The 27,149-nt window shown below is 37.8% G+C and overlaps 1 protein-coding gene across 1 annotated transcript in view; it reads left to right on the forward strand.

Moving 5' to 3' along the window:
* ADCY1 (adenylate cyclase 1) overlaps positions 1–27,149 on the forward strand; it is a 132,603-nt gene that overhangs the window by 68,112 nt on the left and 37,342 nt on the right. The window contains exons 5-7 of the mRNA XM_088522388.1: positions 7,927–8,054; positions 17,091–17,249; positions 18,641–18,782. Of these exons, the coding sequence (XP_088378514.1) occupies positions 7,927–8,054; positions 17,091–17,249; positions 18,641–18,782 (429 nt within the window). The remainder of the gene's footprint in view (positions 1–7,926; positions 8,055–17,090; positions 17,250–18,640; positions 18,783–27,149) is intronic.

The raw sequence follows: 27,149 nt of genomic DNA on the forward strand, positions 1-27,149 counted from the left end.
TGGAAACTCTATTTTTGTTTACAGATTTAGTTATTTCTCTTTCAATTTCTGTCTTATTGTAGCTTGGATTTCTAAGAATTTCCTTTGCAAAGGGGTAAAAATAAATACTTTTATCCTGTTTTACAAGAAAGCTACCAGAGTAGGATTTCAATATTCTGAATGAAAGATCTTGTTCATGTCACTTTGGGGATCTCATCAGCTAGTCAAACTGACACACTTAAATTTCCTGTTGTCCTTTTCCATTTGCAATTAAATATGCCTTCAGACTCTGTCAATATTTGCAGGCTAAATCTATTTTTATTTCTTTCCATTCTAATTCAGGATCTTTTCCTGATTGCCTTCTTTTATTTTGTTTCCATTCAGAATTTCTGTGTTGTTGCAGTGGCTTGTGTACCTGTTCCCGCTCAAAGATATCAAACTTAATATCATAACATTAGACAGAGGATTACATTTTTAGCTTACATTTTTAATCAGCTTCTATGGTTTTTTTTTGGATTGTGTTAAGAACAGCCAGTCTTTAGCTGTGCTATAGAAGTAGCTATCCTAGAAGCAATCATTTTAAGATTCTCCTTCTGCAGAGCCTATACAATACTTTGACTTTTATATGCCAATAATTTTGATATATTTTTAAAACATCAAGTGTATAAAGTCTTGCAGGCTGCTTTGAATGGGGAAGTTCATATTGGAGAAGACAGATATAAACTGCCCGGCCTTAACACTTCCTTGTGGAGTTGGTAAGTGTGCACTAGTGCGGGGATATTTGCACTTGGGTCCTCTTCTGAACTGCTCCTGGGGAGGTCTTCTAAAGACAGCAAGCTAGCTGTCCTAAATCAAGGTGGACTTTTATAGTACCCATTTAACTGCATACAGTATGTGACTGATAACGTGTGCTGTTATACTACAGCATCTGTGGCACAGTTCCCTTGGGGAAACCTGTGTCACACATTTTATATCAATATGTAAAGAATGTACCTGTGAACAGGTACCACTCCTAATTTTTTATAGTACTCTTTATGTTGGAAGATACTTTGTTTGGTATATCAGTGGTGCATCATAGTTTTGATCTTGGTTTGGCATTCTTGTCACAAAATTTTACCAAGTTCTTCTTGAGCTCATATTCTGGAAATTAGGTATTTGCAGCTTTATAGAGGGCCATTTTGAATTCTTCTGATTGACTGTACCTGCCTGCTGTGTAGCCATTTCTGCCAAAACCAAAGGTATTTCTAAGGTTCAACCTGTACCAGCCAAAGCAATTTTGAGGCAATTTCATTGATTAGCCCAGGTGCCTCATTTTAGCTGTGTAATGTTGGAAGAGTGATTGTTACCCTGCACAAGGATGAGTCTTCTGCACAGCCCCATTGTGCAGTGCAGCCTCCATCAAGAGTTGTCGGGATATCTGCTTGGCCAGGGAAGACTGTACCTCTTGTGCTGAGTGCACACAGCATATTGCCCTTGTTCTTCTCAAACAGGACTTTTTGTCTCCTTGAAGTCTCTGGAAATGTCGATGGAAACTGCTTCCTTTATAGGCAGCATCTTGTCTGTTCTTCTCATGGCAGCATATTTCACTAATTCTCCAAAGCTGAGGGGAATGGGTGTTTCTAGTGATCGTGCCTTGAAGATTTTCCCTGCATTTTTCCTTTGGGCTATGACTGCTTTTCATATTTTAATCTGTACACAAAAGTGACAGTTTTTAAAATGTTCTTCATTGTGTTAGAGGTATCTCGGAAAAAAAATATTCTTTCTGTTTCCTGCACTTTTAGAACTTAATTTTTTAACATCTTATGGTGCATTTGCTTTACGATTGTTTCTCCTAAGATATGTTTTTTCTCATAAAAAGACAGTATCTTAAATAATACTTAACCAACAGCTGGTTGGGAAACAAGTACACATATCAGTCATGATGATTGCATTCTCACTAAGATGTATCATTTTCAAGCAGGTAAATTGACATATACGACCATTAAATGGGTTCTCTGTTTTGAAGATGTTTAACTTCCTAACATTGTTACATTAGCCTCTGTTTGGAAAAGAGAGGTACTTTATGGTGGGAATCGAAGTACACTGAAGAGAGCGGCCAAGAACCCATAGATATTAATGCCAAGAACATTGAGGGAAAGGATGTGAAGCAAAATGCCTTCTATTTTATTGCTATCCTAAATAATTCTACATTTTTTGTCATGCACTGTAGGGCTCCCATGATGGTCGATAGTCTTTCTTGACTTCCCAGTGTTCCCCTAAATTACAAACTTCATACAACCAACTAGACGTGGCCAGTTTTCCTCAATCAGAGCCTTCCAAGCCATTTGCTGAGGTCCTTCTTATACTGTAACCAGACTTGTTTTCTACTATTCCTGTAATCCTGTAAAAGCTCTTCTTGTTAAATCTATTCTCCCCATTAGTGCTATGAAATGTTTCCATTACCCCTCGTTAAATCGAACTCGATGGAGCATTGCAGTTAGTTCAAACTGGAGTTTCTTTATGATGGGTCTGGTGAATGTGAAGTTAGCAAAAGGTGTCATATTTTAAATTCACATCCCCAAAACTGGGTCAGAAGAAATATTAAAATATGTATACAGTATGTGGCAGGAGAGAATTAAATCTTCTGCTCTGGAGAGTTTTCCAAAGTGTGTTATTGCTATTGGAAGATTGCAGTATAGGAAACTACTGCTAATTTTCACATCACTTCACTGCAGTCACAATTTGAACACAAACTTACTTTCCCTGATGAGTCTGATTCAATAATCTATTGGATTTTGTGTCTTACATTCAGCACAGTTATTAAAGTGGGCTTAGATACTACAAAGAGTAAAAATGACTTTTTAATTTTTTTATTTTTTGCTTTACTGGAGAGAGGAAAAAAAATTAAACTGAGAAAAGTGAAACTCTCATTAATGAAAGTTGATTGTATCATGAGGCAAATCTGCTGAAATTTTATAAACTAAATTAGCTGATGAGTTTATCTAGGTAGCTAATCTCTTTTTTTTTTTTTTTTTTACTTCTTTTTCACCCTAGGGAAAGAGGGTCCTTTCTAAACAATGTTTCTTTCATGTGAATCTAACAACACTTCATTATACTCTTTACGAATTCACTGATGTAATATTTTTTCTGCATCCTTTGTGTATATTCTCACATTATAAGAAATTTTCACTGTTCTCCTTTATATGGATTTTTCGTTAATTTTCTAAGAAAATTTTCTAAGAAAATTCAAAATAGCAGGAAGTTAAAAATATCAAGAACATAAACTACAAATGCTACAAAGGATTTCTCATTCTCACAGTTCTCCGTGCTTAATAACTTGGTGCAGTTTTGTTCAGCTGCACAATTTATACAGTTCTGTGATATAGAAAAGCAGATAACTTCTAGAGTGATTCGAAGTTTTCTAAGTCAATTTTCTATTAAGACGTTAAAATGTTAAATGTTAAGTATGCTGGAAACAAGATAGCTGAATTCTGATAACAGTTCCTGATAATTTTTGTCTTGTTCTCACTCTAGTCGTAATGTTTCACTGGCACCCGTGGAAACAAGATTAGGTTCTAGGCTTGTAAAGACAGGTAAAAATTGAGCACGTTTTATTGCTGTTGATACTTGGGTGAGTTTTAGAGGGATTTTTTGTACCCTAATACCTTTCTCAAGGTCAACAAATCTTTTATTTTACTCATTAAATTTGTCCATTAGAGAGGTGACTATAGGCTCTTCCTCCCTCTGTGCTACTGTCTTGTCACAGTGTCAATGCTCCTTGCAGCCGAGTGGTGTAAATGTCCTGTTCATTCTTTGTAGTCCACCACTATCACTCCCAGAGGTATTTCTACCCCTACTAAGAAACTAAGCCATCCGAGAAATTCACTTTTTTGGCTTTCTTCTCCCCAGGACTTCTCTTTGATAGGTGAAAACAACATTGAGTTAATAGTGTCCTTTTCAGGGAGTAGGAAAATATTTTTCCTCATTGAAACAATTTCAGACAAGGAATGGATGGGGTGGAGGCTGAATAGGATGAAGAAGCTATGAACCTTAGCTGATGTGCCTTAGCTTAGTTGTTATTAGGAAAAACAGCAAAGAAATGTGTTTATCCAATTTATAGATAAATAAAATTCCTCCTACCTATAGACTTTGATACCAGAAGGGCAGGGCAATAAAAGGTGGAAGAGCATGCCCACAAATCAGGTTGCTAGAGGCTTGCAGAAAAGGAGATAGATGTGTACAACGAACATAAAATATATTGTAAGTAAGTCACACAGTAAGATCCATCCCTGGTGTAGTTCTCCTGCAGCTAATGGAGTTAAGAAAAAGAGAAATTCTGATAGCTTTTAAAATCTTGCTCATTTTAGATGCTATATACCTGATCATCTTTTTTGATTGCTTTGGTGGGTGCTTTTATACCATGATGGCATACAAAGATGTAAAGAGCAAGAAGAGATTTTTGCACTAGCAGAGGATAGGGACTCTTTCCTGCATTAGCATCTGCCATCTGTGAAATAACACAAGCTTGGATGAGGCTGTTCTTCCACTGCGCAGTGTTCTGAGCATCTTTGCTTTGGGATTTACTCACTTAACAAGCAACTACTTAAATGGATAACCTACCCACTCCCTTCCCTCTTTTCCCCCTCCTCCAGATGTGAACTTACGTATTCTGCTGAGAGAGGTCTGAAAACTCCTTAAATTTTATTATTGCTTCAAGACAGTCTCTCTCTCCCCCTCTCTCTCTCTTTTTTTCCCTCTACAGTCTGTAAATTCTCTTCCCTTTATTTTGCTTTTAATAATCCTTATCCTCAAAGTATGAAACAAAACTTGACTTGTGTATTAAATGATATGAAATTAATGGTCTGGATTTCTAGTCTTACATTTTAAATTGGCAGATTTTTTTTGCTTCTTTTTTTTTCTCCACAAAATATATTGAAAAGTAAATCCTTTCACCAAACAAAACAAAACAAAAAACAAACAAACAAACACAAAAAGCAGAGTTCTTTGAAGCAGAAAGCTTCCCCATTCTGCCTAATGGATAAAAGTGCAATGGTTTATAAAGTGTTTGACCAGACATGTAAAAAAAGCTCTTAGCTAAAGCTAAGGATCCTCTGCAAATTTTGTCTTAGCCAGGGGAATTCTGCAGATCAGTTTGGTAATAGCTCAGTGAGACACTGCAGGTGGGCAAGCTGCCTGACGAATGCAGCGTGCTGGAAATGTTAGCAATTCCAGGCACTTTATCGTATGCCTAAAACTAAATTATCAGCTGTTTCTAAACAGCCATTGCTTATATCAGCTGTGACTGAAATTTATAACTCTCCCACTTGAATTCAGCTCCTATTGCCAAATCTGAGGAATACTGTTGAGTCATGGGCTTTTTTTGTAAGTCACTAAGGAACAAACAGAACAAAGAGAGGACAAGGGTTTGTTTTGGTGATTTGCATATCAATCTTATCCTTCCTGGAAATCAGCCTCACATGGCAAGAATAAGAAAACAATTTTGCTAGAGATTACTGTATATTAATTGGATGTTAAATATAAAGACATGGAGGGTAACATCTGATAAGGAACAGTGGTGGTTTCAAAAATGGCAGGTGATTTAGCTACATGTCCTCCATCAAAATTAATACATCTCAAAAAAATGTGTTAGGCCTCCTTTTCCTTTTCTTCTTTCCTTGCATACGTAGTGAAGTAACTTGGGAAAGTGGTTATGGATCAACCTCTCTCCTGGTTGCCCTCTCTTGAAAAATCTCCAGTCCTCTAGTCTGTGCTGTGCCACAGTAATTTGTAATTGGGTAATTCTTTATCAAATCCTCTGCACTCACAAGCTCACTAAGAAAACCACATCTTTTGAGATAAGCCATTTTGCATGTAGGCAATAAAGAGGCTAGATCATGGAGCAATTAACGCATATAGAGATTACATCCTATATTACTGACATGGCTTTTCTGGGTATTTTTCAGTTGGGTCAAACAGTCATTGCCCAGCCACAGAACGTGCATACAGAATTTGAAAATGAGAAGAGCTTTATAGAAGACTAATGTGGGGCCAAAACTGGATTTATTTTGGAAAGCTGGTTGCTGCCTTAGCTACTAATGTACCCTCTACTGCTTCAGAATTAAGAAACAAATTTTTTTTAAAAAGACTTATTTTAGTAGTGTAACTTAGTGATTTCAACTAAAAGAAATAGAGGTTTCTATTCAAAAATCCTTGAGTTGGAGGGCCTGTTTTATGTCAGGTTGGATTTTGAGGTCTAAATATTACTTGTTTGTGTCTTTTTTTTTTTTTTCTTGTATAATGCAATTTAGCCAAGAATCTCAGAATAACAAAGTAAAACTCCAAGCAAAATCTGTGAGGCACTTCCTACCTATAGGCTGCTGGCATATGCTAAGGCCTCAGTGATACTGCTTCCACAATAATTATGCTCATATTCATTAAGATATATACTAGGAATGATAAATAGTGGTATATAGAAAACCCTACTGTGCAGCAAAAGAAATGTTAAGTAGATACTCTCAGAGAAGCCTTCTCTGCTAGTTAGGCATACCCAAAAGATGCCTCTCTTCTTTGATCAAGATGTGGATTTCCTGCTTAATTAATATGCACAGGGAAGCTGAATTGCTATGATGAAGCCATCTTTTCAGATATTCTAACACTGACATTTTTTTCCTTTTTTTTTTTTTTTTTTTCACTTTCTGTTCCCCTGAAGTCAAATCTATCTAGCACACTAGTTCAGGGGAAAATAAAATAGCGTTTTATTCATCGTTTCTTATCATATTCACCCTAGGTAATTTTGTAGGGAACTTATCTGCATAGTCCCAGCTATGTAAGGCGTATTCCTTTAACCAGGTCATTTACTTTTCTTGTGCCAGCCTCTAAATGGGGAAGAAGGTGGCAAGGTCTGGCTTCAAGGGTTGCCTTGCTTTGTCTCGTCTTCTCCAGTTTTACTACCCTCTATAGTTTTATGTTCTGCAATACAGTAAAATTGAGTTGAATTCAGGTTTCTTGAGTATTCTGACTAAATAAAAAGTAAATTTGTGTACAAGTGTGATTGGGAAGGAACCATTGGACCTCTTGGATATATATTGGAGAAGAGTGCAGAGACTGTAGAAGTACCCCCAATATAACACTTTGTTAAAGGCTTTATATTGAGAAATTAACTTTCTACTCAGACCAATAGAACAATCATCACGTCCCAACCTGAGAGCTTTAGAAGAATTCACACTGTACCTAAACAGGAGATAAATTCAATGGTAATGAAAGGTGACTGTATCTTCTAATACCTGTGTGTTGTTTTTCAACTGGGAATAAACATGCTATGTTGTAAACTGTGATTTGTACATTGGTAACGCACAACTGTGTGTACCTTTAGAGAGAGATGCATCATCATTCCTTCTAAGCTGGAATTGGATTTGAATGAAAAACCCACAACTTAACAATATCGAACTTTTCTGAATATTCAGTAGGTGTTTGTCCTCAGTCTTTTGGATTTATGCAGACATAAAGTCTCACTGAAAATCTTGAATTCAGATTGACCTGATAAGAGAGGAAGGATATATATACATACATGTAATGTTTCATTTTGGTCATTTTTATTCACAAACATAATGTCAATAAATGATACCCCATGTGCTGAACAGTGCTGGGCTGATCTCCAGTATATATCTATATATATCTATATATATATAGATACATATATATCTATATGTATCTATATGTACATATAGATATATATGTATCTATAATCTACCTCTCTATATATGCAGGCATGTGCATACACAAATATATACACTTACACTTATTTATGTCAGTTCTGTACAACAAATCCAAATTTCATGAATTCTAGACTATTTAATTTTTCAACAAAAGGATTACCTGAATGATTTCATATGATTGGAGAAGTTCTACTGTAAATATTAGAATACTTATATGAAAAATAAAACTTTTCCCGCTCTATTTTTATTAAAGGAAAACCACTGCAGAAGGATAAAAATCCTAGGAGACTGTTATTACTGTGTATCCGGACTGACCCAACCCAAAACAGATCATGCCCACTGCTGTGTTGAAATGGGACTGGATATGATTGACACCATCACGTAAGTATTCCCTGTGGTAAGCCCGGGCACAAGTGCTTCTCTGTGCCATTTGGGGGGTGTGTTTTTGGAGAAATGGCAGCGTCTGCTGGCACTGCCCAGCTAGCCATTCACACTGCTAAATTCAGGTCACAGGATGCTTTTTTTGTGCGGGGTCACTGATTTTCCACTGCATTTAATCACTGTGAGGCAAAAGTGTACAAGCATTAGTATGTAGAGATACGTGAATGTACAGACTAAGAGATAAAAAATAGGAAATCACGATATATTCGTATTGTCATTTTGCCACTAAGAAGAGAGTTTAATTTCTTGTCTTGCAGAGATAAGTGCTGTTCATCATGTACACCAGTATGTAAATTGAAAGCCAGCCTTGCTGCATGCTTGTTGTTTGTATTTCCCAGAGGATAACTTGCTGATTTCTCCTTTCTGTATGTCATTTTGAACCTTTCTTTTGCTTTTCAGTAATGCAATGTGAAATTCACTTTGCTGATGAGAGGAATTTTTTAATGCTCAAGAGCTCTGCACTGATCATCCCTTTAGCAAAGGGAAAGTAGGAATGTGAAAGAACTGTGAATGAGGTGCCTGCTTTCAGTGAGAGTTGGAAACCTATTTCATCACCTAGGAGGGAAGGGATAAGGATGGGAGATTTCTTCACTGCTGTCTTGCTTTGTGCTTGTGCATTTTTGGAGACAGGTTATAGAAAGGAGTGTGCTCACATATTAGTTCTGTATATAAATAAATACTGGTTAGCAAAACACTATTACATTTGGGCTCAACTTTTTTCCGGTGTATCCTGCATAAGTGGCAGTATGCAAGTGTGTCATATCAGGCTGATCTGTACGGGGAAGTGCTTAGCCATGCTGTTTCCAGCAGCTAATTTTTCCCGTTTTCTGTGATGTTAGCTGGACTGTTGGGAATCAGGAGGTGATTCAAGGTTCTGCTTCCCCTCAATTTTTTTCCATACCATAGATTCCATGTCTTCCATTTGTATTTGAGAATGTGCATGCACACATATACCGATACATTCACAAAACAGTTGATTTTCAGAATCAAGACCATCCTTCTTTGTGGAGAAGTTTGATATTATAGAAAAATGTAACAAGAATTTACTCTAAGTTTTGCTCTTGAGAGTTGGGATTGTCTCTGTGGAAGTAATGGCTAGGTTGTTCAAATCCTGCTAATGACTGAGGGGAATGCGAATGTCAACACACATTTCTGTACTTTCGTTATCAACCTTAAACTTTTATGTTTACCTGGGTCTGTTGAAAGAAGAAAAAAAGAAAAAAAAATACAACTGAAGTCTGATTCACATTTTCAGCCTACCCAGGTATTTTTATTAAAATGCTTATTTATAAAATATTTTACATTGTTAAGAGTTGGCTAAATGAGCCCATATTCTGTCTCATTGAATATAAATTCCTGTTGTCTTTGCAAGCATTGTAAAAATGATGAGAGACAAGGGAATCTTCAATATTATAAAATCTCCAAAGAACTGTTTTTGAACACTTTTACTCCCTAGAAACACAACAAAATTGAGTGTTTAACAACTTGATGTATGCAGGAAGAAATCTTAAATTATAAACAAGATCCCAAGCATGCAAGTCATATATGCATACATTCCTTCTCTGGTGGAGAGATGCTCCATTTATAAGGAAGCCTTTCACTTTAGAAGTATAGGCCTATACAGGCCTTTTACACATTTTCCAATGTCTTTTTCTTTCTTGTTTTGTTTGTTTGTAATCTCTGGAAAGCTGTAGCTGCCCTTCTCTAAGCTGCCCTTCTCTAAGCCTAACATTAATCATTATTTCAGTAGTTGTCCTGTCTTTCGTGTATACAATTAAGGTATTTTGATAATAATTTAAACTTTCCCTTTTAGAGTGTTTCAGTTTTGCAATTTTACTAATATTGAAAGTGAAACATGCTGCCTTTTTATGTTATTTTTTGCCTACTGTCATTATAATGTGAACATCAATAAAGAAGTTGAATTAAAAACGGAGGAATGAGCTAGGATTGTTTACCCCAGGGAAGAGAAGCCTTAGGGGGAATCTTACCTATATGTATACATACCTGATGGAAAGGAGTGAAGAAACAGCAGCTAAATACTTCTCAGTGGTATCCAGTGATAGCACACAAAGTACAAGAAATTCCATTGAAACATGTCTAAAAGCTGCTTTCCTGAGAGAGCTGTTAGACACTGGAAGAGGTTGCCCTGTGGAGTTGTTGTGGAGTGTCCATCCTTGGTAATGCTCAAAACCCAAATATAGACAGCCCTCAGCAGACTGCTGTAGGTGACCCTGCTCTCCATGGGGTGTTTGGACCAGGTACTTTCCAGAGGTTCCTTCCATCCGCAGTTACTCCGTGATTCTAAGGAGATGGGCTGTAGTGTGTTTTCTAGACACATTTAATTAGAAGTTGTGGTAGAAGACAATTAATTGGCAATTTTGGCACTTTTAACAGCATCTATAGATCAAAAGATTGCAGAGTATGTAAGTCACCCTCATCTAGAGAACAGAACATAGTGGGAGAGAACAAGAAGGAAAAGAGTAAAGGTTGTTAGAGAGCACTAGATTTATTTAAGGTTCTGCATCCTTACTCCATAAGCACAATGAATTACTCCCATAAGTGAGGAATTAGTAATTTAAGATCCTGTTCAGTGCGTATTTCTTCTCTTAGTTAAATGAATGTGTCTGTTCTGCCTATGTTAGAAAATAGAAAGAGTGTAAATTCCAAGTACTGTTGCCCTTGATGACAATAATTTATCTTCTTTCACTGCAAGTGTCATCTGTTCAGATATTATTGGATTCAAGGCACAGATATTTTGGTGATGGAAGCATATGGCTAAGCTAGTTAAGAAAATTCTGTTGAAAAGTAGGAAAAACAGCCTTTCCTTTGCAGAGACTAAGGTTAGAAGATGGATCCTCCAAATCATTTTCTTTTTTAAATTTCCATTAGTATGATTATTAGATGTTGCTATTTGTCAGTCCCATGAAATGTAGAGTCATTTTGAATTTTAAATTTTGCTGCTTTTATCCGGTTTCAGGTCGGTGTGTCAGTTGGTAGTCTTCTAAAAGTTTACTCACCCTAATGCAGAAATTGTGACCTGAAATTGTAAATATATGTTTAGAAATCATCATGATTCACTATCATCATAGTGAAAACTTTGTCATATTTTCTGGGATAAATAAACAAAATGATTTGAGTTATGATTTATCTGATACCAAAAATACCTATCCCAGAGAAAAGTATCACTGACTTCCCCAGTTTCCAGGAACTCAATGAATATAAATTTCTAGTGGTAGAATTCACACACAGAATCACAGAAAGGTTGAGTTTGGAAGGGACCTCTAGAGATCATCTAGTCCAACCCCCCTGCTCAAGCAGGAACACATAGAGCATGTAGCACAGGATAACATCCAGGCAGGTTTTAAAGATGTACAGAAAAGGAAGCTGTTAATATCAAACAGATCTGTGATTTGAGTGAGGTGAAAAGGAGAGTTCTATGAAAATATTCTTTCATGCTCTGGGTAGCTATAACATAAGTATCTTTGAATATGATTCTGTATACGAGTATGATCTCAGAATGTTGCCTTATTTCATTTGGATAAGAGGTTCAGGGTAATTTTCCAAGAACATTATAAAAAACTTAGTCTTCATAATTTCATCTAGCTTCCACAAAGTAGTTTTTCAAGAGCACAATTAAAGTCAGATCAGAATCATTATGGGATATGTTTTCTTTCATAAAGTGGAGAGTGTTATATTACGTTTATTCTCCAAAAGAATTTATGCTGCCAATTAGTCCTGTGTCAGCACATCTGTACAGGCCAGGTGTTTTTTCCACTCCAGAGTCACTTAAATGATCCTGGCAGCTCTTAAATTGGAGTTGTGTTACATGTGACCTATATTGCTTTTGTCAGGTGAGATTTACTGTCAGGTTGTGTTAGTAATATAATTAAAACGCTCACGTTCATTAGCATCTCTAATGTGGCAGATGTTGCCCTCGCCTCAGTTTTGAACAGACTGTTAGGCCAAGTGTGCTCTTCACCTTATTTAAATTACTTGCCACATTTGAAGGTTCCAGTCAATTTACTACAATATTTGGCTTTCTGAATGGATATATTTATTAGTTAATTGCCATGCAGTAAAATTTTGCAAAGCCACCAAGCTCTTCCCATCTGCCTATATAATGGCTGGAGTTCTAGTTTTGGCCCATTTAGAGGGGATATTTCTTACATTTTTAATAACAATCTGTCTTTCCTTCCAGAGCACTTCATCAGCCAATATAAATTATATCTGAAGAATCCTTTTTCTCAATCCAGCAATGTAACCTCTTAGGAGATGAAGTATGGGAGTTATTTTAATGCACTCAGTAAATGCCACAGAGCAAGAAATGAACTGTAATGTTTCCTGTTGAAAACAAGGAGGGATCTTGGATGACCATGACATAAATACCAGATATATGACTGGGCCAGAATACTGGGTTTATTATCTATAAGCTTGTGGAAAGTGCATTGGGATGCTGCAGTCATTCATATCTTAAAAAAATGTTAGATTTCATGAGACTTGACGTCTTACCAAGATATGCATATTTAGTAGTGACTTGGAGGGAATTGCACAACTAGCTAGATCACTGGCTATGCTGACGTTAGCACAAATTGAGCACATCAGTGGATTGCAGCAATTGGTGCTGAATACTTTGATTTAACCTATATATGTTAGTGAATGGGGGGAAGCATAGGACTAGACCGAATCTAGTCCTCTGGCTTGGATGTTCCTGCCACACTTCACACCCCTCTTGGGGTTTGAAGAGGTTTGGAGGAAAGCTTCCATGAACCTCTGCTTTTCATCTATCTAATGGAATTAGAAATTCCACTAATGGAAATTGTGCCTATTTCTACACCGGCGTGTTCTGCTCCTGCTTGTTTGCCTGTGATCCTGGGGTGCATTAAGAAAAGCATCTCCAGCAGGTTGAGGGAGGTGATCCTGCCCCTCTACTCAGCCCTGGTGAGGCCACGTCTGGAGTATTGTGTCCAGCTCTGGGCCCCACAGTACAAGAGGGAGATGGAGCTGCTGGAGAGAGTCCAGCACAGGGCCACAAGGATGATCAGGGACCTGAAACATCTGCCGTATGAGGAGAGGCTGAGGGAGCTGGGCCTGTTCAGCCTGGAGAAGAGAAGGCTGAGAGGGGACATGATCAGTGTCTATAAGAACCTCAAGGGAGGCAGTGAGGAGGATGGTGCTGGCCTCTCTCACTTGTGGCCACCGGCAGAACTAGAGGTAATGGCCACAAACAGAAGCACCAAAAGTTCCACAGGAAGTTAAGGAAAAAATTCTTCATGGTGAAGGTGGCAGAACACTGGAACAGGCTGCCCAGAGAGGTTGTAAAGTCTCCTTCTCTGGAGATCTTCAAAACCCACTTGGATGCAGTCCTGTGCCACATGCTTTAGGTGACCCTGCGTGTGCAGGGGGGTTGGACTAGATGACCTCTAGAGGTCCCTTCCAACCTTAAGCATTCTATGATTCTATGTGACATGGTAGAGGCCAACTCTCAAACTATCTCTTAGCCAAGAAATGCCATGAGCCCTGTGCTATGTCTGAAGGGATCTTATCGATGATCATGTCCAGTGTTTGGTTCCCCTTGCTCCATCTCCTCTGTCAAAGCCTCCCACCTGAGGTTAGTTTTAGGCAGTGGGAGTGAAAAGGGTGAAAAAGAGTTTCTGAGAGAGCACCAGTCCTTTGTTTGAATTTTCCACTGAAGTGGACAGAAATTCCTGCTCCATCCCCACTGGATGGCACTGAGCATCCTCTTGGCATTTGCTGTGAGTCTGCTCCATGCTGTAATGAAGTCCCACAGTCCAAACACACTGTTCTTACTACTGAAATTCTTATTGCTGTATTTTAAGGTATCTGCCTCCCCAAAATAGGTATAAAGGGTACTATACATCTGTTAACTGCGTGGTGGTTGTTGTATCTGTATCCCCTAAGAGAACTGTAGCATCAGCTCTTCCCAGCTATAATAGTTAGCAAGTTAATTCAAATGCTTCCAAATAATCTGGAAGCAGTTCACAGAAAGATAATCTTTGCTATTAATAGCCAAGAACTAATCAATTCCTGATGATGCTAGAGTGGAACTGTCATAGCAGCATTTAGGGAGATGGGCAAAATTTCTTAAATTAGAGGGCTCTATTATTATTATATTGCATACATAAAAAGCAAGTGTATTTAAGTGAACTGAAAGGCCTGTCTGTGCTATTACCAGGAAACATCTACTTCTATGCAGATATTTTTAGACCTAAAAGAGCCCTAAATAACTTATGAGTAATGGGATACAGAGCTTTCATTTTTCTTTTCCATTGCTTTAGAGTGAGCACAGGTCTGCTGAAGTGTGTTTACATCATATAGCTGCTCTGCAGCTTATCTAAATCACTTTGATAGTTTGTAGCAGCACATAAAATATTTGTAGCTAAATAGAGAGCAAAAATTTAAAGATTTTGTTAGCAGGTTTGAATTGTCAGGGTAGATAGTTATCTTCATAAAAGCATTTACATAGACTCTACTTCTCGATTCTTTTTAAACTGGTTTGCACTATTTATTTCTGGGCCTAGATTTTTGTTAACATTTGGAAAAGTTTTGAACATGTAATATCTGAGCTGAGGTGTGAATAATTTGCAATGAATAATTTATTTGAGAAACTTCTTTCTCTTCATATTCATGGCTTGTCTGTGAATTGCTGCTATTTTTTCACAAATGTATTTATAATTTAAAATGTCTTACTATTTACTTTTGTGTCATTTTCATAAATTTTGATTTCTATTGGGATTATTATTGCAATACTAGGTAGAAGCATTCTAATTTTATATGTGGGAGCTTCTTTTTACTTGGCTCATTTTGCATTGCTCAGTAGAGTACATTCCTGGAAAAAAATTGCATAAAGGACACAAAAAGTATTCAAAGAATCCTCATGGCTAAAAACATTTTAGGACTCTTTAGAGATCTTTCTAAGGCTCGATCTGTAGCAGATCCTGAAAAGAGAGAAAGGAAGTGGGTAGAAATAGGTCACGGAAATACTTAGTCTTTTAGAAAGCTGTGCATAAGCCTCTCTCTGCTGTTGCATAAATTATGGCCTGGAAAATATCTAGCAGGTTCAGATTCCCTGTGGTATCAGAAGAGATTTCCATGTTTTCAGTGACAGCTGACATAGCATGTACTTCTTCATTTCATGGCTGCAGAGCTTCCTATTTAAACTGAGATGAGGAATCTCATTCAGCACACCCCACACCTTGACTCTTGCCATGTGTGGCCTTTTAATTAATTGTGTTTAAATAAGTACAACTATCCCACAGAAAAAATGCAATAAATTGTAGCCATAGCCTCAATTTAAGACCTTTTCCTCTTACGTATGTTAGAGAAAGTAAATCTAAAGGCCCTACAGAAAATTAAATTTTACACTGATTAGCTAGGTTTTTTCATTCCTCGTTTTATTCTTCTGTAAGGCAACTTAGCAATACAGAATGTGGAATTCCTGCCAGGTGCCTATGTAGAATAAAATACTGCAAAGAGGTATCTCTGCTCAGCATTATCTTTACATATACTGTGTTTGCTTCAAGAATCCTTTTAAGAGTTCACAAATCTGTGTAGGGTGAGATTCATAGCTTGTTCTCTATTCACAGAAATAAAACTTCCTTTCTTACTGTGGCACCAAAATTAAAAGTGCCTATAACAGTGACTTGGCAAATTAATTTCTCCTTTCCCAGATATGCAATGAAAATCTCTGAAGATCAGCTGTAATTTACAGGTACAGCTCCATAACTACAGGTGCTAGCTGGGCCCCTCTTGCAGCAACTTTTGAAAGATATTGGTATTAATAATTATTTTTTATCTTCTGTTCTTGCACTGATACATCACAAGTGATGTAGTGAATGCATCCTTTTGTTTCTCCTATCCTCCCATAATTGGGTAACTGAGCAATCTAGAGCGTGATAAAGTGGAGTCACTGCTTTTTCATTTACTTCTCAGCTAAATGCCTACCTGTTTTCTTGCAGAATCCATCAAAAGTGGTGCAAGTCTGTGCCCTTAGCTCTAAGCATACACTAAGGGTAAAGGCATAATATAACTCCATATGTTTACTAATAGCTGTAACAGCTTCCAGGCAGTAGCACAGAGATCAGGTGAAAAATATGATGAATTCTTAAATAAATGCTTTACAAGACAACTGAAACAGAGAATTTGACTTAAAAAATATTAAAAGAGTCATGTCATTCATTTTAATGTTGATCTGAAAGCACTCTTGAGTAATGAATGAGAGAATTGAAGCATGTTTTCCTGCTTACCTGTCAGGTTAAAATTAAACCAGTAAGATAATTTCAAAAAAAATCTTCTTTTGATGCCAGCAATCACCTTGTGGTTACTTCTCATCCTACCTAAGCTAAATAGGTGTTAAGAAGAAGAAACTTCTATGGAGGGAAAAAATAGTAAATAAGTGTGAGACATAAGATAAACAGGTGCAAGAGTTAATGTGGATGTCTGAGTTATTTGAGTTGTGACTAGAAAGTTCTTTGCCTCATAGCAAGGTATATAAGTTTCTGCAGGAGTATGATAGCAAATACCAAAAAAAGGGGCAAATAAAACCCCACGGTTATAGTCTCAATGAGGTTTCATGACGAAGCTATTTACCACGCTTGTTTTATTGTCACTTTTTTTTTTTCCGGGATGAAATGTAGGGAAGCATATTATATTTGACTTTTACTTGAAATTTGAAAGATCAAATCATAGCACAATTGGGCCAAGAAATTAAAGGAATAAAGAGCTTTTGTTTCAAAATCACTTAAAATTATTTATTTAGAGTTACAACTGGGACTTTGAAGCTACTCCAGCAGCAAAAGAAAAGAGCAAAACCTGGATAAGTCATTCATTTGAGTTTTTTGAAAAATCCTTTCTTTTCAGTTATGTATTCATGTGTTAATTTTTGGAGAAAAAGATATGAAGAAAATCAAGAGCAATCTTGTTACCTAAAAACTAATCCTTATGCTCTCCATTCTGCAGATCTGTTGCAGAAGCCACAGAGGTTGATCTCAACATGCGAGTTGGACTGCACACAGGCAGGGTGCTTTGTGGGGTCTTGGGTCTACGGAAATGGCAATATGATGTCTGGTCAAATGACGTGACTTTAGCCAATGTAATGGAAGCTGGAGGATTGCCCGGGTAAGTCTGAGAGGGAAGTGCAGACCCATGTGGGTGAAGAAGTTATTTTGTTCTGTGAAGCATTTTGCAGTTTGATTGCTGTTGATAAGAAAGGCTGTCTTAGGTAAGAGCTTTCGTTGTGTTATGTGGTATCTCCTGTAGAAGTCTCCAAGTGGTCTTGATATTTGTTAGTAATAGATTAGACTAAATGTAAAATATTTTTTAAAAAAAGTTTGCTTAATACATAAGCATTCTCCAAACAAAGACTTTGTTTGAATCTGCCAAAATTAAATGGTAAGAATGATATACAAATATATATGCCTATATGTATGTGTTCATGTGTACAAATACACACACACTCAATTATTCAAAATGCAGGTGCAAATCACACACTCGCCCAAAAACTTGTAGAAATTGTTGGACATGTTGGAACATGTCTTGAGATTTTAAGTACCCTTTGGATGCCATTTAGATGCACACAGTGCACTTTTGTAGAGGTACATAGTATGCTTTTGCGTGCAACTCGCTCTCAGAATGGCACATACCATTCTCTGTTCAATTTTTACAGGATAATGTTCCGCTGAACAGGAGGAGAATAGACTCTCTTAATTTTTGTCATTTAGCGAGTGACAAAGGTATATACATACATATTTGTCTCAGACAATTTTGGCAGTGCATTTTTGTATGCTCCTTACATCATTAGGCTACCTAGTGGGGAAAAAAAAAAAAAAAAAAGAGCACATGTGTAATAGAGAAAAGCAGTGATAGTTTTTCATATATTTTCTGGGAAGAAGTTTCTTGTACAATGGGTCTTGTGGGAGAAAGTGTGAAGACGACTGTCTTCAGGGATCTCGGGGATAAGGAAACTCATGAATTATATCAAAGATGGCTGTGCTGCCAAAACTCAGTGGATTAGAGGGCAGAATAAATGAATAAAAGCCAAAGCTGTGAAGGGGATTAGAGAGGAATAGGAAAATTTACCTTTATGTGCCAGAAAAAGAATGCAGAGATTGAGAGCAAGAAGTCACAAGTTTCGAACAGTAGGGTGCTATCCCAAGCAGGCAGCTGGCTAAACACTTGAGAAAACATCTAAATGCAGAAGATGATCTGCAGGCCTGCACTGTTTAAAAATCAACATTTTGGCAAGTTTTTGGACAGCCAGCAGTTATATATCTTTGCTCAAAGTATCTGCTTAATTTTAGAAAATGTGTATAAGAAAAATACTTCTGTTTCCTAGTTGGCTGAGAACAGAGACCTGATCTACAACAACAACAACAAAAATTTCTTCTTATTTTTCTTTTCACAAGGTAGTTTTACCTTGTGATAATCTTCTGCATTGGAATGTATTTCGGTAGCAATTAGATCATAATGTATCTTTTCTTTAAATGACAACATCCAATTTTTCTCTGCAGGAAAGTTCACATAACAAAGACCACCTTAGAGTGCCTAAATGGGGACTATGAGGTAGAACCAGGATATGGCCATGAAAGGAATAGTTTCTTGAAGAAGCATAATATTGAAACATTTTTTATTGTGCCATCCCATCGGAGGAAGGTAGGCTCTAAAATTCTAGTTTAGTCTCTGATATAATTTCATAGTTTAACAACTTAAAGCAGAAGCAATACTGGTATTTCTTAGTTTTGCAAGTTTTACAAACTCTTGAAATTCGACTTTTTGGTTTTGATTGGCAAGGCTAAAAATGTTCTTCTTGAATTGTACTTAGAGGAGATGATTGATCTACTTTGAAGCTTAAAAATAAAGCTATTGGTTTATTCAGATTCTGTAACAATTTTCTCAAAAACGCTATGTGGCAAAAGTGTTACTCCAACATCTTAATTCATTAAGTTCCTTCCACCTCCCTCTACAAGAAAGTTTCAGAGCACTAATGCTGACAATTTGGCTATTATTCCTTACTCTTTCTTTCCCATATTCCCATCCCCATCTTTTTTTCCTATGGGTGTTTTAAGATTCTCATTCAGACTTTCCTGACCCTTTCTACAATCACTTATAATACCAGTGTCCCATTTCCTGTGCCTGAAGGAGTTCCAAGTGAACAGAAGCAGAAAAAAATAGCATTTACAGTCATGTCATGCCCACAGCAGAAAAGTTAGTGAAATGAGTTCATCAGTGATTGAAGTATTATCCCCTAAAAGCATGAGAAAGTTTACCCGTAAACTCTACTGACTAGCTTATTTATCTAGGTGGGAGGAAAAGACTGGAGTTAACCAGGCTGCTTTTGGGTGTATGTACCAGTGTACAATGGATCAGATGTTCTTGCTGATGTAGGGCCAACTTTCTAAGATTACTGCAACAAATTATATATTCTATGTCTGCAACATGGATGTGTTCTCTGCTGATAAACTGAGCTGCTCATGAAGACCTGAATCTACATTTTGGTAAACCCTTTCCCATTGTAATTGTCCTTTCTACCATATTTTCTTAAGCTCCCCTTCTTTTGTCAGAGCCTTGGAGATGTACAAAGGAAAGATGAGTAAGTCAGTGCTGCTGTGGAGGGATAATAATATTTTCTGCTCTCTTTTTCTTTTTGATGGAGAACAGAAAATGGAAAGTATGAATAGAATAAAGAGAAGATTTTAGTTCATTTGAGCAGGAATTTCCCTTTTCAGATGTTGCTCATCACACCTGATGGATGTGTCTCTTGCTCTAGCCAGATTTTTAAGGTTAAGATGAATAGAGGCCGAGCAGTGTGATGGTAATTTCTTGAGTCTCAGCATGTGGTGAACTTAGTGACAGCCGTGTTTAAACAAGATCATGCACAGTCACACCTTTCTTTCGAAGCCAGTAACCAAGGGCACCTCAAAAGTAAATTCTAAATAGGGTGGAAATTTCACCCCATTGGAATTGCCACTGCAAGCAAGCAGTCAATGATCCTGTTTGTGACAATCTTTTATTCTGCTACGAAAATATTTTGTGACTTCACTAGGAGCCTAGAAAATCCATCATCATCACTTAAACATGTTCACTTGGATCCAACATTTTCCGCATTATATGAGGCTTATCTCACAAGCCATCTTCCATAACATGTTTACAGGTCAAGAAGAATTTTATTACTCTTTATCTCTGACTCTGTCAGACAAGCTGGGATACAGTTTTCTGCACTCTTATCTTCTGAGACTTGGGCCAAACACATTTCTTTTGGAGATTTGACCTTTAGGGGGCAAATTATAATATTGATTTGTAAAAGCAAATATGAAAACAGTAAAGAAGAGGTTTTAAAATCATGTTAAGACTCCATGCTTGAGAGTGTTAGCCAACTTTCCATTGATTAGTGTTTGACATAAATGCGACCACTGGAAGCTTTGGGGGTATGTGAGGAATCCAGCAGTTAGAAAACTGAGCTGGAAACAGAGAATATTGAATTCGAGACCTAAAGTCAGTTTTCTGGTCTCAGCTTGATGACTCAGAAAAGCTGGGGTGAACTCTTCAAGGTGTTTGAATTGGGTAGCAAAAGCTTCTGATGTTTTATCCTGGAAGGGCTGTTGCAAGGGCTTTTTATGCACTTTCTCCAAAACATTTTTTTTATTGGAGAGACAGAGTATTCTCAGCAACTGTGAAAATCATATAATCTCATGGTTTGTTCTCCTGCTGGCATATATGACTAGATTTGTTTTTACATATTATGAAAGAAAGTAGGCCATGTTACTCTAGGATCACTGGCTGTATTCTGTTTTTGTGAAACCAAAAGTAGTTCCTAAAATAAACAACACTGATATGGAAGAAAAAGTAAGGAAGGCATTAAAGAAATGAGGTAAGTAAGAAGGGAGGTTGGTTGCTTATCACTGCTAGATTTGCTTCTCTTGCTTCTCTGCTGCTTTCACTCCTACTGTATTATATTTAGGATTTCATCTCATATTGAGACAAGAAGTAAGAATGGAATTTTGGAAGAGTGTTGATAGGTTGGTTGACAGAGATAAGTAGAGAGGAGCAGGTAAACACAGCTATTACATAGAAAACCTCTCCTCTGTCAGCTGCACTGTATAAAACTGTAATGGAGGAATTTATGCTGAATACTTTCACATATCTAAGTAATCTAGGCCAATATATGTTTTATTTCCAAGTATGAAGGCTAATAGTAGGTGAGCATGCATTTCTCCATCTTTGGGAGGAACATGGTGACCTCTGAGAAATGACTCATCAATTTGTCTTCTACTGCAGAAGTCAAGTGTCCTCTTCCTTGTTACAGTGCTGCTGATTGATTCATGGAAGCGGCATGCCACACAGCTTGGCTAGCGGCATTAGCTCTCTGGTATGCATTAGTGGAGTGCCTGGGAAATGGGCAGGAAAAAAACACTTCATGAATTTTGTACTGACTGGCTTCTCCACTGGACTTGCAGATCAATCAATATGTCACTTTGCAGTTTGTCACAGTACATCACAGCCTTCCCTAGTCTCTGCACATCAGCATACTGATTGTGAACTACAAGCTACTAATAAATACATTCATAATAGTGTGTTTACCTTCAAAATAAACACCTGCTGTCCCCTCAAACCTTGATTCAACAATTAAATCTTCAGAGGTGTAGAATCAGAAGGCTTCCCCTGAAGCAACACAACATTGCGCATCTTTAGGTAAATTCAGGCATTTCTTCCTCTGTAGCCTCAGTAGCTGAAACACAACCACATTTCTTACTCTTTATGCATCATCTCTGACATTAATATGAACTGACTTCAGCTGGTATGATGCCAAGAGGAATGAAAATCAATGTTATCAGCAGCAGATGGCCAAGAATCTGTTGAATTTGAAAGGTAAATAGGCTCCTGCTAGATTTCTTTTTTTTCCAATTTAGAACATACTCCATGTTCTTCTGTATTTGGTGTGAAAGAGTTGGTCTTTCATCATAAAGATCATCTAAACCAAGAGGAGAATAACAGTATATGAAGACTCATTCATATACTGGTTACATTTTAAATGTGAGCAAATTATAAAATATTCACAACTTTCAATCCTTTTATTAAAAACACTAACAACCAGAATTTTGTGGTCTAATGTGATTGTTAGCTTGGTATATAGGCTAGCAAGTGAAAAGGCACTTAAGAATGGCCCTGAGAGAGTTTTTATTTTAGTAGTTCTTTTTTATTTTGCTACAATTTTTATTTTGTTGGAGAGGATATTGCTCTGTTATTCAGCAATAATCAGGCAAGTTTGACTGGCTAGCATTCAGTTTCTAAACACAATGAAATAATTCATCTGATTTCTAAAGGTATATATAAGGTTTTTGCTGGCCTTCATAGTTTAAAAACTCACGCAAAAGCATTTTTAAGATGCAATACAATGGTTTAAGTCTCTGCCAATGCTTCTTGTTATGAAAATGCCATCACATTTCTTTAAGTAAAGTTTAATTATTTCTTCATGATGTTGTATACCGATCCCAAATATCTTCAGCATGTGACTAAAGTACTCTACTGGTACGAGGTTTGCAAGATTTGGTAAATATAACTAGTCACAGGTCTGAACACACACACACACATCTTGGACATTTAAAGCAGGTCTGATGATGTTACTAAAAAAAAACCCCACACTTTCTCATAAGATCTAAACTCTGCTATACATTATCTGCTTGGACATTCTCTTTGTTTTCAAAACATTCTGTCTTTCTAAAGTACTGGGAAGGTTACACTATAGGGATGTTATTTCAGAAGGGAAAAAAAAATAAATAAATCTAGGCCATGTCCTGTGAGCCTCAGAGCTCCTTACAAGAATTCTCCACCTCCATTTAGACCCAGCTAAATAACTTTTTCCATTTAGACTTCGTCAGTAGCCTGACTTATCCTGTTCTGACTTCCAAATTATGTGCTTAGATTTAATTTGAGATTGGCTCTGGCTTTCACCATAGTTCTGTGTTTAATTCCCTGGTCTTTGCCTAGTTCCACTGGTGGTGGTCACTGCATCTTCGCCCTCTGGCATGTCTTCAAGCTGATTCCCAGGTGCACAGCTGGACTCAAGCTTAGCTGGACCATCTACTTAAGCTATAGGTATAGTGGCTGAGGGAAGCACCATTGTCTGGCAGTATAGCATCTACTAAAGCTTGGCCATGACCTCAGCGATAACCAGGTGGTTTTGTTCTTGTTCTTCTAACTTGTTTGTATTTGTTGCTGGAATTCTCTCTCTGCCGATACCTGTATTGTTTTGAAAAGCCATCTTAATCTCACTAGCTGACAAAACAGCCTAGCAGGGTTTGTTATGTGACATTCCTAAGATGTTTTTTCAGGTAACCAAGCAGCAGGCAGAAATGATGAAATTTTAGTGTGGCGAAAGATCTTTCAGGATGTTTTAATATTAAATAATTTAATATTTAATAATAAATATTCATTTACAGAAATTTCACCTGCCATCACTATTACTCATTGCTAGGTCGAAACAACCAGCTTCACTGAATATCTTTGCTGGCTTCAGAGCTAAGGCAAAGACAAATAATCCCATTGACTATTAACAGGAAGCAATAGGGTGTGTCTGGGAAAGGGACTGTAAATATTATAAAAATCACATGTAAACAGTGCAGGGACATTTTATAAATCACTCCTGTATGTTCATAAAAGTCTTGTGGCATTGTAAAGTGTCCAATTATAATAAATAATGAGCTTCTAGTCATCATCTCCATCATTTCTACTAATATGCTGGTGTGTTATACACCAACTAACTATGTATTCAGAGATGTTCATTTGTGGCAATGTAAACTGCATGATTTCTGCATCTACCATTTGAATGGGGTATGTCTAATGGATGCCTATGAAAAGTTATATTCAGAGTGATTACAATATTTGCTCACCCTGTGGAAACTATGGTAAAATAAATTTAATGGAAAAAATGTTTGAAATGACAAAAAGAAAAGGACACATTTTCACTTTTTCTCTTTTTAAATGTTTCTGCTTTCTTTGAAAGAACTTGTTTGTCCTTCCTACTTCACCCTGTGCATGACAGCTGTGCCAGAAAAGCTCCAAAACTATTTTTTTTCTAGCTCTGACCACCCTATTCTGTTATCTGAGGTCTCTCAGTAAGACTGTGACCACTCTGAAAATCTCAGGTGAAAGGAAAGTCAAACTCAGTTTATTTGAAAATAGAAGTTAAAGCAATAACAGGGGAAGTGGAGAACATTTTTTCTCATCTTCTGATTTTAGGAGAAATCTGTTGGAAATTTGAAAGTTCAAGAATCCTGTCAACAAGAAAACAAAACTTAGGACCATTCTTTGGAAAATGCTGTTTAAAACTTTAAAACTGATGTAAATGTCAGAAATATCTAAAGCAATTATCTGCAGCACACACCTGTGGCGTAATTCATTGTGCACTTGAGTTTAACAGCTGATCAGGTAATTTCTTTGACTTATGATCTAATATTCAGCAACCTGAGATTCATTCCAATTTGCATGACAGCAGCTGCAAGAAAAGTGGCGAGGGCTGTCACATTGCTGTCACACCTTGTTTCATCCAGCGTAAACAGATGTGATTTTAAACTTCCAGCATTGCAGCCCTGTCACCAAGGAGTATCTGGAAAGTAAAAAAGTTTTCTATCACTCTGCTGCTCGAAAAGACGGTGTTATACTTGGACCTGGAGCAGAACATCCTCATCCACTGTTAATCAGCATGAAGCAGATGATCTTCCTTCTATGGAAAATAAATTGCTAGGCTCCCAATCTTTCCACCACAAAGCAACGAGTTTCGTCTTCTTACACCTTTGCTGTGGCTGATTTGATTCCTTTCCCTCTTCCCGCAATGTGGAGTTAATTTTATGCAATGTAGCACAGAGCAGACAATGCAGAGCAGGCACAACTTTGTCAAATTCAGAACAGCTCTTATTCTTTTGGAATATGCAGTTTTGGGGGGTTTTTTGTTTGTTTTTTGTTTTTTTTTTCTATTTAGCTGAGCATATCTTGCACTGAAATCATAGAATCATAGAATCATAGAATCATAGAATCATAGAATGCTTAGGGTTGGAAGGGACCTCTAGAGATCATCTAGTCCAACCCCCCTGCATACGCAGGGACACCTAAAGCACGTGGCGCAGGACTGCATCCAAGCGGGTTTTGAAGATCTCCAGAGAAGGAGACTCCACAACCTCTCTGGGCAGCCTGTTCCAGTGCTCTGTCACCCTCACTGTTAAGAAATTTTTCCTTAAGTTCCTATGGAATTTTTGATGTTTCAGTTTCCGGCCATTTCCTCTAGTCCTATCAGTGGCCACCACTGAAAAGACACCATCCCCGTCCTCTGCACTCCCTCCCTTGAGGTATTTATATACACTGATTAGATCCCCTCTCAGCCTTCTCTTCTCCAGGCTGAACAGGCCCAGCTCCCTCAGCCTCTCCTCATAGGGCAGATGTTCCAGGCCCCTGATCATCCTTGTAGCCCTGCGCTGGACTCTCTCCAGCAGCTCCACATCCCTCTTGTACTGTGGAGCCCAGAACTGGACACAGTACTCCAGATGCGGCCTCACCAGGGCCGAGTAGAGGGGCAGGATCACCTCCCTCGACCTGCTGGAGACGCTCTTCTTAATGCAGCCCAGGATCCCATTGGCCTTTTTGGCCACGAGGGCACACTGCTGCCTCATGGTCAACTTGTCGTCCACCATGACACCCAGGTCTTTCTCCGCAGAGCTGCTCTCCACAAGCTCGGTCCCCAGCCTGTACTGGTGTCTGGGGTTATTCCTCCCCAGGTGCAGGACCTTGCACTTGGCCTTGTTGAATTGCATGAGGTTTTTCACCGCCCAGTTGTCCAGTCTGTCCAGGTCCCTCTGGATGGCAGCACAGCCCTCTGGGGTATCGGCTACTCCTCCCAGTTTGGTATCATCAGCAAACTTGCTGAGGGAGCACTCTGTGCCTTCATCCAGGTCATTGATGAATAAATTGAACAGGACTGGACCAAGGACTGACCCCTGGGGGACCCCACTAGCCACAGGCCTCCAACTAGACTCTGCACCGCTGATCACCACTCTCTGGGCCCTGCCATCCAGCCAGTTCCTAATCCATCTCACTGTCCACTCATCTATCCCACACTTCCGGAGCTTGCCCAGGAGGATGTTGTGAGGGACGGTGAAATGTTCACTTTAAGTCAGAGGTCCTTCAAGAATAAAACAACCACATATAAACACTTCACTAATTTAGGATCTGATACAGTGTTTGTTGATAAAGGCAGCCTCCTTCACAATTGCTTTTGCTTTGTATAGGTGGCTGCACAATTACTACATGCATTCACTATTTGACATTTATCTATGAATCACTGGTAATTTTCTATCATGTTTTAAAAATCTTTTATCTAATAATTTAAAGTTAATTCAATTTGATATATATGCACTAATTGGATTTTTGACAGTGAGTTCTTGTTGGACTTTTCTGACCCATTTAGAAGATTTTTCTCTCACTGAGGAAATAAATCTTTATTGGTTCTCGAGAACCATCTGAAATCAGATATTGTAGCATCACAAGTAGCATCTTGTGAGCAATAAAATAAAGAAGGAAGGCTAAAGAAGAAAAAGGAGGAAACTGAAGTAATCTTTTAATTTATTACACCCATTCAAATTGAAGTTCTATCGATATTTGTAGGAAATTTCCTTCTCTGCACGGTAAATTTGATTAAATCCCTCTGGTTAGGTCTATATGAACATGGCTGTTCTGAAATTCCTTCCTTTTTCAAGAATGTATTTGTTCTTCAAAGCCCTTGTGGCCCAGAAATTTGTTCATGTAGCTAGCAGTTCCCTAGGACCTTCCATACCTGGCTATACTAAACTTGTCCGGTCTGCATTTTCTTGAGAATGTCCTCATGGTCATCATACTTTGCCTGCTTTCTGGACTAATTTATTCTGAGAATATTTTGACATTGGTGACATTTGTTTGCCTGTGCTTTTGTAGCAGGAGAGCTCTGCCTTGGGAGCTTCAATATTTTCCAGACTGGAGAGCTTTATGATAAATGCA

This window comes from Tinamus guttatus, unplaced genomic scaffold (genome assembly GCF_059628265.1).
Source record: "Tinamus guttatus ecotype Peru unplaced genomic scaffold, ASM5962826v1 Tinamus_guttatus_pri_ptg000151l, whole genome shotgun sequence".
NCBI lineage: Eukaryota > Metazoa > Chordata > Aves > Tinamiformes > Tinamidae > Tinamus > Tinamus guttatus.